Genomic DNA, 13,865 nt, shown 5'->3' with positions numbered 1-13,865 from the left:
CCCGAGCTCACAGTGGTCCTGGGCACACCCACCCCCTGGGCTCACCTAGGGGAATCAGGTTGTTGTGGCCCACACTGGAGCCTCCGGCAATAACACTGCTCAGGTCGTAGGCGGTCGGCATTCCTGCACCAGGGAGCGAGAGGTCAGGGCAGGAGGGCTCGAGGGCCAGCACCGGCGGGCGGCCAGGGAAGGACCCTGCCCCCACCCCCACCCCACGCACAAGCGGGCTGCTCACCGGCCACGGCCATCCCACTGCTGAGGTTGTAGGTGCTGCCGGCATTCCACATGTTCTCCGAGGGGGATGTGTAGTGGGAGCCAGGCGGCGGGGAGGGTGTCGTGCCTGTGTATCTGCAGCAGAGACGGCCCGTGGGCAGGGCGAGGGGCAGCGGGCGAGGAGGGCGCCCCCCGCGCAGGCCCAGGGCCCGTCCTACCTGAAGAATGGGTTTTTCAGGTCCAGGAGGTTGCTGGACTTGGAGCCTGTCTGGTCCACCTGGGCCACAATACTGATGTCGTAGCTCTGTCTGCGGGGGCAGGGAGGGCGGCCATGAGCTGGCTGCCGGGAGGGACCGAGCCCCTGCTGCCCCCAGCCCCCGGTGGCTGCTCGCACCTTTTGTTGGCAATAAGCAGACATGTCCCTGAGAGCGTGTCCCCGGCCTTGGCGAACAGTGGCGACTGGAACAGGCACCGGACTTGGTACCAGTGGGTCAGGGGCTCCGTTGGGGCCGTGGACAGCCACACAGTCATTCTGCCAAGCAGGGACAGGCATGCCCTTGACTGGGCTAGACCCCCACCTTGTGCATTTTGAGCTCTCCCCAAGCACCTACCCTCTACCCCTGGCCCTCGCCACCCAGGGGTCCCCTGGAGCGGAGACAAGCTGGCTGTCCAGTAAGTTCTATCTATGCCCACTCACCCTGACATACAAGAGACACAATCAGGTCCCGTGAAGAACAGTCACTTTGAACAGGGTAGACCACCACCCTCCTCCAATAGTCTATTGCTCGAAGGCCAGCTCCCACTGCCTTCTGCAAGGAGCAGTAGCACCCAGCAGAGTCGAGTCAGGCCCTCCCAGCCCCCAGTGCATCATCTGAGCCAGCCAGGCCTGGAGTTACCACCTGGGGCTGGAGTGGGGGGGCCACCTGCTCTGCTCGGGTGCACTCACATAGAGCCGATGAAAGCGACATCAAACCAGAAAGCCAGACCGTGAACCAGTCCGGAATGCAGCATGTGGAACTTGAATGGGATTTCTATCCTGTAAGGCAAAGGGCAGTGATTGCTGGGGAAGCTGACAGGGCTTCTGGGAGAGGAGAGGGGTGTGGGGGCCCCAGCCCATCCAGCCTGGGAAGCAGGGTTCTGCCCAAGGGAGCCAGCAGTGGCCCTGACCTCCAGAAGGAGTTGAGCCCAGGAGGACGGGGTGCCAGGGGTGGAGGGCTGCTGGTACCTGTGCAAATCTCCTTCTTTGGCTTCTAAGAAGTTCACCGTGTACTTAACGGACTTGGCCATCAGGATCCGGATGTCAAATGTGTCCTGGGAGAGAGCAGAAGAGTGACCTGGCTTCAGGCACAGGGGCTGTGAGGAGAAGGGGAAGCCCGGCCCTCTTCCAGGCTGGCTGCAGCCTCTAGGCCATTTGGCTCAAACCAGTTTGCAGTTTGCCCTTCTCGGCCTTGCTGGGGGGAGGAGGAACTGGTCTGACACAGTGAAGGGCAATTAGGTGACAGCTCTCAAAATGACAACTATTCATCTGCTTGAAAGACTTGGCAGTTCCACTTCAGGGATTGTAACCTATAAATCTATGTGCACATGTACAAAACTTCCACCCATAGTTACAGATTGCCAAGAGCAGAAACAGCCTGGAAGGTAAACTAGTGATGGCCCAAGAGTAAAAGATCACGCATGTGAAAAAGGACGAAAAGGCTCTTTAGAATAGATGGGGAAAGATCTCCAAGATAAATTGTTACGCAAATCCACAAACATCAAGTGAGAGAACTACGCTGACATCCACTCACAGCTATGACGGAGATTTCATGTCAGACTGCCAAGAACTATATGAACTGAATAAAAAAGAACAACAACGACAGTTGTCTGCAATCACTGGAGAGCAACCACAGCAGCCACAGCTTTGGAGCCAAGACCTTAGACGGAGGAGGTGCTTTTTGACACGTGCCTTTCCCCTTTGGGTGGGGCCCTTCAGAGGCCTCCCTGTGTGGGGAAAGCCAGATGGGAACTCGGGATTACTGAGGCAGCTAGGACTCAAGGGGCCAAGATGCTAAAAAAAAAAAAAAAGGAAATGTGGAGATTCAAGGTGGACACTGCACATGTGATTTTAGTTCTTGGCATTTGCCAGTTTTTGAGCTACATGTGGGATGGCGGTAGGGAACCAAACAGAAAGATGCTTCTATGATATTAAAAAGCTAAAGCAAAGGGACTTCGCCGCCGGTCCAGTGGTTTAGACTCCACATTTCCACTGCAGGGCTCACAGGTTCAATCCCTGGCCAGGGAACCAAGATCCCTCAGGCCATGCAACTCAGCCAAATAATTACATTAAATAAGCAGACTTCTTTAAAAAAAATACTGACTAAAGATGGCTGATTGAACAAATGCATTTACTGCCCCATTAAAATAGAAATAAGATTTTTTTTAAATGAAGCTATCTTTTTTAATATGATTTTTAATTTTTTTATTTAAATATGGTTCAGCACCAGATTGGAACTGGGAGGCTAGGACAGGGGCCTATGAACCACCAGGCTCACTAATATCATGAAGACTACCCTGAAGCAGCAGTTCTCAAAACATGGTCCCTTTCCAGAGCTCCCTCAGGTCAAAACTATGTTCATAATAACACTAAGGTGTTTTCTGTCCTTTTCATTCGTTCACTCACCTATGATACCTTAACAGATTGAATGCAGAAGCAGAATCCAATAACAACAACAAAAGAAGCAGAATCCGACTGTCTTCTGCTAAGCCAGACGCTAAAGAGATTGGTAAATTTCAAATGACACTAATTCTTGCTGGAAAGTTTCAGAAAATAGTTTCTTTTCAAAAAATGCTGTTTATATTAACATATAATGGGTTTTACTGTCATCCTTTAATGTACATTCTTAAATTTCTTGAGTTTAGTTTTTAACACCAATAGATATTGGCAGTATATCAGTCAATACAGCACATATTTAGGACTTTCCTAGTGGTCCGGTGGCTAAGAATCCACTTGCCAATGCAGGGACCGGGTTTGACCCCTGGTCTGGGAAGATTCCACACACTGCAGGGCAACTAAAGCCTGTGCGCCACTGCTGAAGCCCAAGTGACCTAGACCCAGTGCTCCGCAACAAGAGAAGCCACTGCAGTGAGAAGCCACGCACAGCAACCACAGAGTACCCCCTGCTCTCCACAACTCAAGTCCACAGCAGTGAAGACCCAGCACAGCCAAAAATAATAAAAACTAAATTTAATTGTTTTAAAAAAATATATATATATATATAACACACATTTACAAAAGTTCTTTGGGATCCTACATTTTTATGAATGTAAAAGTGTCCTGAGTTGAAAGTGTTTGAGAACTGCTGCCTTACAGGGAAGCTAGCAATATGGCAACAAAGTAGAATTGAAGAGCAGCCTCCAAATATCTTAAATGCTTCACAGGACCAAGGTGCTACATCCTTATGGCTACTTGCCTGAAGAAAAACAAATCCTTGGAAAGAAAACTATCCTCTCAGATCAGATCAGATCAGTCGCTCAGTCGTGTTCGACTCTTTGTGACCCCATGAATCGCAGCACGCCAGGCCTCCCTGTCCATCACCAACTCCTGGAGTTCACTGAGACTCACATCCATCGAGTCAGCCATGCCATCCAGCCATCTCATCCTCTGTCGTCCCCTTTTCCTCCTGCCCCCAATCCCTCCCAGCATCAGAGTCTTTTCCAATGAGTCAACTCTATCCTCTAGAGCCTCTATAATTTTTCGTTCTGACACTTAAGGACCAGGCACACGAAGAGACAGAACAAAGAACCAAACCAAGAGAAGAAAGAGCAGAAATACATTTCCCACTTATCCTCCAGATACCACAAGTGACCAGAGACTTATATTTAACACGTTCAAGGAAGAAGAGGGAACAAATTTCAGAGAACTGAAATAGAAAATAAGCAAGGTGAAACTCTAGAACTGAAATTTTACAAAATCAGGGAGGGAGTGTTGGATGAGCAATCAAAAGGAACTACCAACTTCTAGTTGTAAGATAAAATAAGTACCAGTAATGTAATGTACAATGTGATAAATACAATTAACTCTGCAATACATATGAAAGTTGTTATGAGATTAAATCCTGAGAGCTCGTATCACAAGAAAATGTTTTGTTTTGTTTTGTTTTTTCCAAAGAAAAACCAAGAACAAACTCAGATGAGACATAGCGTCGAGAAGATTGAAACTGGGATACAGATAAGGAGACAGTGTAAAAATTATGCAATTAATTGGGAGAAAAAAGAGGGAAAAATACAGAAAAGAGTAAAGAGTATAAGAATCATTTGAGATGTGGCGAAAAGGTCTCATATACACATTATCAGGGAACCAAGAGAAGAAACATGGGGCAGAGGTCATGTTTAAAGTGATGCTGTCCTAGAGTCTTGCAAAACTAGTGAAAGACAATCGGGAGTGGGTGGGGGGATAATATGTACCTTATTAAGACAAAAGGAAGTAAGAAAAGAGGTAAAAAGAAAGAAGGGTCAGGATAAATTAAAAAAAAATAGTATGATGACAGATTTATAGACATAAAGACCAGTAATTACATTAAATATAAATAATCTAAACATGCTAATTAAAAGACAAAAACCATCAATCTGGTTAAAGAACAAAACTCAAATGCGTGCTATTTACATGAGATAAACCTTAATAAGGTTATAAAACGGTTGAAAGTATAAGGATGGAAAAATATGTATCGTATAAAGATTAATCAAAGAAAGCCTGAGTAGCTAAACTATTATCAGAAAAAAATAGACTTTAAGGCAACAGTATTACTAGACATTTTTAAAGTAAAGACACTTTTTATAGTTACAAAAGGATCAATCCAACAGGAACATATAAAAATAATCCTAAACCTATATGCACCTAATAACAGTAATGTAAAAAAAAAAATCAGGCAAAAACTATCAGAGCTACACGGAAAAATAAATCTACAATCAGTAATAGACAGAAAAGGCAAACAAAAAAATCAGTAGAGACAGAGAAGACTTGACCAACATGATTAACAAATGTGACTGAACTGGTATTAATGTAACAATGTACTCAACAAGTGATTGGTACACATTTTCTCAAGGAAGTACACAGGGGACATAAACTGAGAACACACACTGGGCATAAGGCAACTCGGAACAAATTTCAAAGGACTGAACTCACACAGTGTATGTTCTCTGAACACAGAAAAACTAAGACAGAACAACACATTGATTATTCTATACTTTGAGAGGAAGAAAGATTGAAAAGATGTATATATTTGTACATGCACGTTTAGGTATAAGAGCTCTAAAAGATCTACAACAAGACTGTTTGCCTCTAAGAAAGAGAACTGTGTGTTAGGGTACAGAAGTGGGAGGTCTCCACTTTTGTACTTTTTTGATTTTTGAACCATGGGTCTATATATCAGTTCAAAAATCTCAATAATTAAAGTCAATCGAACAGAATCAGTTCATCAAGGATCAATGCATCTGATAACAAGTACTGCATGCTGTGAGCTAAGTACTCTACATGCCTTGCTACTTTATTCCCAACATCCCCGTGTGAGAGCTCCCTGCAGGGGCAGAAACTCAGAGCTTCAGTGGCTTCCCTCGCACTGCACAGCTTGCACAGGCCTGACAAGAAAGCTTCTCTCCTGTCACCCCAGATGAGGGCCACGCCCAGCACTAACTCCAGGAGTGCCCTGGGTGCCCCCACTCACCACCACAGGCTGCCGGAAATACTCGTCCACTGCAGCACCTCGGAGGGCTGACAGGTCCACTCCGTGGAAGGATGGCTGGTACCTGCAGAAAGCGCCCGCCCCCCATGGCAAGGTCACCAGCAGCAGGAGACAGGCGGGCCAGACTGCCTTCTCTCCCAGTTGGCCCTCATCCAGCCCGTCTTTTAGGTCCTATGAAGGATAAGGAATGAGAGAGAGGCGGGGCTGTCCCCAAGGAGGCAGGACACCAAGGAGCACACTCACCAGAAGTTGGCCTTGGTGAACTGCTCCATGTAGAGCTGCTCGTCCGTGAAGGGTGCCAGGTGGACATCACCAATGGTGGGGAACATGTTTCCTGGGAGTGGGGGCAGGGAGGGGTGCTGGCATCAGGGTGGGACATCCAGCAGGGCCTGGCAGAGACTCAGAGGGCCCCAGAACACCAACTCTGGGCTTTCCCAGCCCCTCACTCACTCACACACTCTCGCATCCATGCAGTGCAGAGGCACCGAGCGCCTGCTCTGCCAGCGGCCACAGAATACTTGACATCTACCTCCTCACTGAACCTGGACAGCTAGCCAGGGAAGCAGGAAGACCTAGCCTTCCAAGGGCTGGGAGACAGGATGGCACCTGCCAGGGCCTCAGGGGTCCTGCTCCATCAGCTGGACGGTGTCTCTGGGACCGGTGTGCAGTGGGGAAAACAAAGCCAAGTGCTCTGGACAGGGTGAGGGTGAGCCCCAGGCCATGCCATCACGGCCTCAGCAGAATCCCCTTGCACAGGCCTCTGCCAGGCAGGGTGGGCCACATGCATGGCCTGAAATGGGGGGGTGGGGTGAGGCCTCCATCTGTTGACTCGAGGAACAGACGGGTGAGTCAGAGCCAGCGGGAGGACAGTCAGGGCTCAGGAGCTCTTGCCTACTTCAGAGTCTGGGGCCTCCAGTCACCTGGCCTCCAGATGTGGGGCTCCCTCCCTCCTTTTGTCCGAGGAGGCACCAGGAATCTGCCTGCCTTCAGCTGCAGCCATGGGGTGGGGAAGGCGAGGTGCTCTCTGGCCCAGAGGCCACAAGCCAGGCCGCCTGCCCCTGGAGCATCATGGGCAAGTGCCCCACCTTGCCTGAAGGTAGCTGAAGAGCAATTATGGGGGTTGGGGGGAGTTCCCCTTAATGCTCTCAAAGAGCTCCCTGAGATGGAACCAAGCCACACTAATGCAGGCTGAGGGGAGGGGGCTGGGCAGGCTGCCTGACCAGTGGGGTGAGTGTGCAGCTGCCCACAGAACCCCAGGAGACCACGCTCTGCTGGGGCCACCACTGCTTGTCAACCCAACTCCACTCCCCCCAAACCCTCCTACCCCAGCCAGCATGGCCCACCACGCTGCAGGGCCAAGCACGAGAAGAGCAGGTAGAGGACAAGCCTCGGGGCAGCCTGGCTGCCCATACACCTGGAGAGCAGGACAGAGCTGTGGGGAACCGCGGCCACCTCCCCTCTCCCCGCAGCCCAGTTCCTGCCCCTACAGGGCCCGCAGGTACACTGGCCTCCACGCTCTGCCCTGGCCACGGTCATCCTGTACCACAAAAACACACACACAACCCCTTTCCTGTACAAAAACACGCAGATGGAGACATGTGCCAGAGGTAAGCAGAGAATGGACACAGCAGCAGATGTGCATGGCCAAGTGCAGACCCGACCTCAGTGACACAGGGGTCAACAGGGACCCAGAGATCCCAGAGCACAGATGGGCTGGTACAGTGACACAGAGGTCACACAGCTGCATCCCAGTGCCAAGAACCCCCACCCCACTCACACACACACACCACCCCCCACACCCCCCACTGCCTCCTGGCCCTGAGGAGTTAAGGGCTCTGTGAGGCCGAGGGCAAGTCTATAAGGCTAGAGACAAAGATGCCAGGGTGGCTCCTCAGGGAAGGTGCCGGCAGAAACCAACTCTGGCTCTGACCACAGACCAGCTGGACACTGTCCCCCGAGGGCACAAGACGCCAAGGCAGCCCAACAAGTAGCCTCATTTGGGGCCCAGTCAGCTGGGGCTGGGTCAGGGTAGGGAATGGGCGTGAAGGCCCTGATGCCCTTGGCACCCAGGCTGCCAGCGCAGGCCCGCGGGGTGCTGCGGCACCCCTGGACTGACCCAGCGACAGCCTGGCGCCCCCCCGTAGGGGCCCTGGGGCCCCCGACCCAAGCAACGGCCATGCCAGCAGGGACACTCACCGCCAGGGCGCAGGTACTTCTTGGCGTGGAGGTAGCTCTCAAGCATGCGCTCATTGAAGAGCATGTAGCCCATGGGCTCCGAAATAATGATGTCCACTTGCTCGGGCAGCGAGACCTCCTCCACCTTCCCAGGGATGACCACGATGCGGTCGGTGAGGTTGTTACTTTTCACCAAGACCTGAGGGTGGGCAGGTCACAGGGGTCACGGGGGTCCTCTTGGGGAGGGCCTCAGTCCACACTCGCCCACCAGATCCCCCACTACCTCGCTGGTAAGCATGCTGACTGCAGCTGTGAACAGCCTTGGCCCGTCAGGAGGTCGCTGCGGCCCCACCCATCTCGGGCCGGCCCTCCTGCAGCTTCCCAGCCCCTACTGTCACCTTGGGTACGAGGACAAGCAGGCCTGGCTAGGGCCAAACGTCAGCTTGGACACACCTTCCGACCCAGCGATCCCAGTGCTGGGTGGTGTGCACTGCAGACGTACCCTCACCACAAGAGGGGATGCGGGTACGAAGCCTCGGGGCGGCACTGGTTTGTGCTGTAGACCGAGAATCGGCCTCAGCGTCAACTACAGCCTACACACAGCAGTCCAGCCAGGCAAAGGGATGCTTGGCAACCACTAGAGAGAGTGATGAAGCTCTTCACATGACAGATGCAACCCAGATGCACCATAAGCAGAGCAAAGCCAGGAGCCAGACGGTGGCGTGGATGTTCGTGTGGGAGGGGCGGGTGGAGAGCCCAAGGGGGCTCATGGGGCTTCTGTGTTCGTATCTCTCCCTCTGCTGGGAAGTCTAGGTGGTTGGGAGCTGGAGGTGGGGGAGGGAGCCATCCCCACCATTTGATTTTGTAGTTTTTAGGCGTTAAACTCTGAATGAAGGCTTCGGTGCCAAGCAACATAAACCAACAAAATGAACTCCTGTTGTCCATCTTTCAAGGGGGGCTCAGAGAGATGGGCGGCTTGCCGGGGGCCAGGATCCCACCCTGGTCTGTGTGACTGCACAGTCCTGCCCCAAAGACCTGAACCACCCATGAACCTGGTGGGCAACCACTCATCACGCAAGAGAGACTCTCTGAGGCCCAGAGAGCCCCTGCCCCTGAAACTACTCAGTTTGGGGGACAAGAGACCCAAGTAGAGAGCGACGTCCCCAGGCTTCCCTAGATCCAAGGGTCAGGCCTCCCCTGGGTTCCTGACCGGCTGGCTTCCCCAGGTTGAACAGGCCCAGAGTTGGGGGACGAGGACAGGCCAGAGTCCCAGCGGGCACTGACCTCGGCGTGCTGGGCCATGGTGCTGGCCTCCACTGCATAGATCTTTCTCGCTCCAGCCTGGGCAGCAAAAAACGACAGGATCCCAGAGCCGCAGCCAACGTCGAGAACAATCTGGGGGAGGAGGGGGCGGTGAGGACAAGCTAGCAGTGAAGGGATACAACAGTAAGGATGGGGGTGTCAGGGGCGCTCACTCCCTGCAGGCCCACCCACCCACCCGCTGAGCCCGCCCCCGCCCCGCAGCCTGCTGTGCCTCTGCACGGCCAGCTGCCCTGAGCCTGCTCCCAGTGGGAGCCTACGGTCTGGATCCAGAGGTGGCAGGAGGGGAGCTTCTGCTTCTGAGCACAGTGGGGATGTCAGAACCAGTACCCTCTCTGAGATCCAATTCAAGAAGGCATGGCCTGGGCCATCTATGGGGCGTGTGGGAGTGAGGGCTCACTAGGTCAGGACACCTCTGAGCCCTGCAGGCAGCAGGACCACTCGGACACAGGGCTGACCGGCCCGGCCCACACAGCCAGCAGAAAGTGGCAGCCCCCGACCCCAGGCCCTACAGGGTATCCCCACAACCTGAGAGGAGACCTGGGAACGGTTCCCACATGGGTACCCTCTTCAGGGCTGCCGGGCTCCACAGCACAGGCTCTCGGAGTCCAGGCCACAGCATGGTGGGCTACCCCATATTCTGGATTCATCTGACTGCCACCACGTGAGCAGAAAGCTGGGATAAACGGGTCTGCTGGTGACGCACATGAGCTAAAGGAGACCCACTCTGGGCGTGGGGGTGGGCATAGGTTGAGTGCCTGATAGAGACGTTGGTGCTGTTGGCGGGTGAGGGGGGTGGACCGTGAGTGCCTCTCAGAGCTCTAGATGAACAAGGAAATGGATCTGCATGCTGGAGGAGCTGGAAGGGGCTTCGCTGAAGGAACTTGGGCTTCCCAGGCCACGAGCGCTGCCCCAGTGTGGCCCATGCCCGCTGCCAGGACACACAGATGGCTGCCATGTTGAGGACAACTCCTCCTCAGGCTGCGGGGGCTCAGGTCCTGGGCCAGGGGTGGGCGGGAGGTGGGGGTGCTCAGTGATGGGAGGGGATTCTCAGCAATGGTGGGGGGGGGGCATGACCTAGGTGCTGGACAAGGTGGATCCAGGTGAATCACGTGGAGAGAACCACAAACGTCCGTATGGCAAGGGAAAATAAACTCCAGAGGACTTTCCTGGTAGCTAAGAGTCCGTGCTCCTAATGCAGGGGGCCCTGGTTCAATCCCTGCTCAGGGAACTGGATCCCACATATTGCAACTAAGACCTGGCACAGCCAAAAAAAAATTAAAAAAAAAAAAAAAGCAGGGCGGGGGGGAGCGGGGACAAACTCTAAGCTACAGGAAGAGAAAGGAATCAACTTTCCCCTCTGAATATATATATAATCTGGTCTCTTTTTAATCACGCGCGTATAGTTGACTCTTGAACAACACAGGAGCCTGGGATGCCAACACTCTTTCCCAGTAGAAAATCTGAGTATAACCAGACAGTGGACCCTCCATGTCCATGGCTCCACATCTATGGATTCAACCAACTGTGGATCGTGTAGCATGGTTGCTCATATCCATCAAAAGCAGCCTGTGGGTAAGTGGACCAGTGCAGGTCAAGCACGTGCTGTTCCAGGGTCAGCAGTACCAGTGAGTAACAGTACAAAGATTTTAAAAGGAACTAGGGAAGGGACTAGATTCCATTTCGTCCATGTAACTTAATAGCACGTGCCAAGACACAACATTAGGTGGGGGAAAAGTATTTTGTAGGAAGTGAATGTGGCGTACAATCCTATTTTGTGTGTGGTTTAGTTGCTAACTCGTGTCCAACTCTTTTGACCCCATGGACTATAGCCTGCCAGGCTCCTCTATCCAATTCTCCAGGATTCTCCAGGCAAGAATACTGGAGTGGGTTGCCATTTCCTTCTCCATGTTTTATATATATATATTTTTTAAAAGATTATAATCCAGGACCGGACATGGGAGGGAGTTTCAAAAGGGAGAGGTTATATGTATACCTATGGCTGATTCATGTTGAGGTTTGACAGAAAACAAGAAAATTTTGTAAAGCAATTATCCTTCAATACAAAAAATAAACTAAAAAGAAAAAACTCAAAAAAAAAAAAAAAAAGATTATAACCTGAGGGACCTCCCTGGTGGTCCAGTGGCCACGACTCCGTGCCCCCAGTGCAGGGTGCCCGGGTTCGATCCCTGGTCAGGGAACTAGATCCCACATGCGACAACCTAAAAAAAAAATAGTTCCCACACACTAAAACAAAAAGCCTGTGTGTCTCAAGTAAGACCTGGCCCAGTCAAATAAATAAAGAAATTTTTTTTTTAAAAAAGATTATAACTCTAAAATATATATATATATGCTAATATAGATATACGCAAGGGGAAACATCTGAAGAGGGCTTTATTGTTGGCAGTGGCTGTTTTAGAGGGAAATGACAGGGGCCTTTTGTTCCCATCTGATACACACCAGGCTTCTACAAAAAGTAGATTTTGCTTCTACAGTCCGAGGAAAGAAAAGACAAAATCAATGAGCAAAGAAGAAAGAGAAGAGGCCACTGAGGCAGCGAGGCACGAGCGCAGCCTGAGGGCAAGGAGAGGGGGCAGACGTGGCCTGGCGGCTCACCTTGTCCTTGAAGTCTGTGTGGTTCTGTAGGATGGCGCGCTGGTAGGTGCCCGTCCGCACATAGTCCTGCATCATGTTCTGCTGCTGGGACAGGTAGCCATAAAACTGGAACAGAGACAGGCCAATGGCACAGGGCACGCAGCCGGCAGACGGCCGAGGCCCCGGCTGACCCTGCGACAGAGGAAGGTCGGCTTCGGGCAGAGATCAACCTGGGGAGGCCGCACCCCTCTCCGCAGCCAGCTGCTCCGGGGTAGCGGGAAGCTGGAGGCGGCCCCCGTTGGTGGGGGGTGCACCACGACCATCACTGCGGCCAAAGGATGCAGCTGGATGGCGCCTGGGCCCCGGAAGCCACCCAGAACTCAGACACGCCAAAGGCGGGGTTCTGCAATCGAGGGCCACCTGCCCCATCTCAGGGGACCCAAAGAAGCGGAGGAGCAGGTCAAACAGGGCCCTAGGGCTCAGAGCGCCAGGCAGGTGAGGTGCTGCGGGGTCTCTCTGTAAGACAACCAGGCGGTCGGGAGGCAGCGTGGCACCTGGGCCGGGGCAGCAGGCAGACCTGGCTTCCCATCTTGGCTCTGTTGCATAATAGCTGTGTGACTTGGAGCAAGTCACTTAACCTCTCTGAGCCTCAGTTTTCTCATCTGTAAAATGGGGACAACAATAGTACTTACCTCCTAGAGCTACTGGGAGGGTTTCAAGTGCTTCCGTATGCTCAAAGCGCTGGAGCCAGTGCCTGGCATGCCCTCCGTGCTCAGGACACAGTAACTGTGATATCATTACTCAGAAGGCCTGTGAACCTGAGCTTCATCTGGACTCAAATCCTTCCAACAACCCTTCTAGGCAGGCACTGGCATCTCTGTTTCACAGATGAGGAAACCGAGGCCCAAGCAAGCACAGGACACTCGTCTAGGGTTACTCATTGAGCAAGTGGCAGAGCCAGGACAGGAACCCAGATGCCACGCAGCCTCCAGGAACCAGCAAGGGCAGCAGGCTGGCCCAAGCGCCATGTACCCACCTGGAAATACTGCACAGCTGAAGACTCCTCTGTGCGCTCGCTGAATACCGACCGCTCCAAGGTGTGGCCTCGGCAGGTCTTCAGGATGTTATAGAAGGAGCAGAAATCTGGAAGGGGGAGGCCAGGTCATGACAGCCCATGCAGGGGCAGGGAGTTTGGTCTAGGTGTGCACCTGACTTTTCTACCTTGAGCATGAGTGATCTGAAAATCCCCACCCCTGAAATGTTGAAATTTAAGGAAATGACAAAGGACAGCCACATGGGCCACGTGGTGGCTGCCATGGGAGAAGGCAGGTGTCAAGGGGGCTGCGCTCCTTGAGGCTGGTGGGAGCGGGCCCAGGTGCAGATCTGCCAAAGGGCAGCTCGGCCAAAGCTCTCAAAGAGTAACCCGGGCATCAGATCTCTAGGATCTACCCCAGTAAAGAAGCACAGGTCCACCCACAGCACCTGGCAGTGTCTGTGGGTGGCAAATGGACACAGGGACACCACCCCAGTGTCCAGTCAGAGGGGACTGGAGGGACTGCAGGGGACACTGAGCAGCACATCAGAGGACCAGTCACCAGCAGTCGGCAGAGCCAGATATTATGCAGATGAACTGCGATTACCAACGTGAAATACCGACCACAAACTTGTATCAAGAAAAAGAAACAAAATCAAATCATGAAGACAGGTGGTACTGTGGGGGCTGGGGGAGAAGGAAGGGGGAGTGAATGTTTACTGGGGATGGAGTTTCGGTTTAGGAAGAAGAAAGAGTCCTGGCAATGGATCGGGGGAAGGGTGCACTGCTGTGTGAACGTGCTGTAACAG

At 52.6% G+C, this 13,865-nt stretch overlaps 1 protein-coding gene across 5 annotated transcripts in view; it reads right to left on the bottom strand.

Moving 5' to 3' along the window:
* CARM1 (coactivator associated arginine methyltransferase 1) overlaps nucleotides 1-13,865 on the bottom strand; it is a 43,522-nt gene that overhangs the window by 1,925 nt on the left and 27,732 nt on the right. For all 5 annotated transcript variants that reach the window (XM_024994894.2, XM_024994897.2, XM_024994895.2 and 2 more), the window contains exons 3-14: nucleotides 13,060-13,166; nucleotides 12,045-12,149; nucleotides 9,393-9,503; nucleotides 8,130-8,307; nucleotides 6,177-6,267; nucleotides 5,916-5,997; nucleotides 1,439-1,524; nucleotides 1,160-1,249; nucleotides 608-745; nucleotides 432-521; nucleotides 236-348; nucleotides 46-123 (exon numbers count right to left, since the gene is read on the bottom strand). In XM_024994894.2, coding sequence (XP_024850662.1) covers nucleotides 46-123; nucleotides 236-348; nucleotides 432-521; nucleotides 608-745; nucleotides 1,160-1,249; nucleotides 1,439-1,524; nucleotides 5,916-5,997; nucleotides 6,177-6,267; nucleotides 8,130-8,307; nucleotides 9,393-9,503; nucleotides 12,045-12,149; nucleotides 13,060-13,166 — 1,269 coding nt within the window. The remainder of the gene's footprint in view (nucleotides 1-45; nucleotides 124-235; nucleotides 349-431; nucleotides 522-607; nucleotides 746-1,159; nucleotides 1,250-1,438; nucleotides 1,525-5,915; nucleotides 5,998-6,176; nucleotides 6,268-8,129; nucleotides 8,308-9,392; nucleotides 9,504-12,044; nucleotides 12,150-13,059; nucleotides 13,167-13,865) is intronic.

The sequence above is a fragment of the Bos taurus genome, chromosome 7, assembly GCF_002263795.3.
Source record: "Bos taurus isolate L1 Dominette 01449 registration number 42190680 breed Hereford chromosome 7, ARS-UCD2.0, whole genome shotgun sequence".
In the NCBI taxonomy this organism is placed as follows: Eukaryota; Metazoa; Chordata; class Mammalia; order Artiodactyla; family Bovidae; genus Bos; species Bos taurus.
This window is presented reverse-complemented; position numbering and strand designations above follow the sequence as displayed.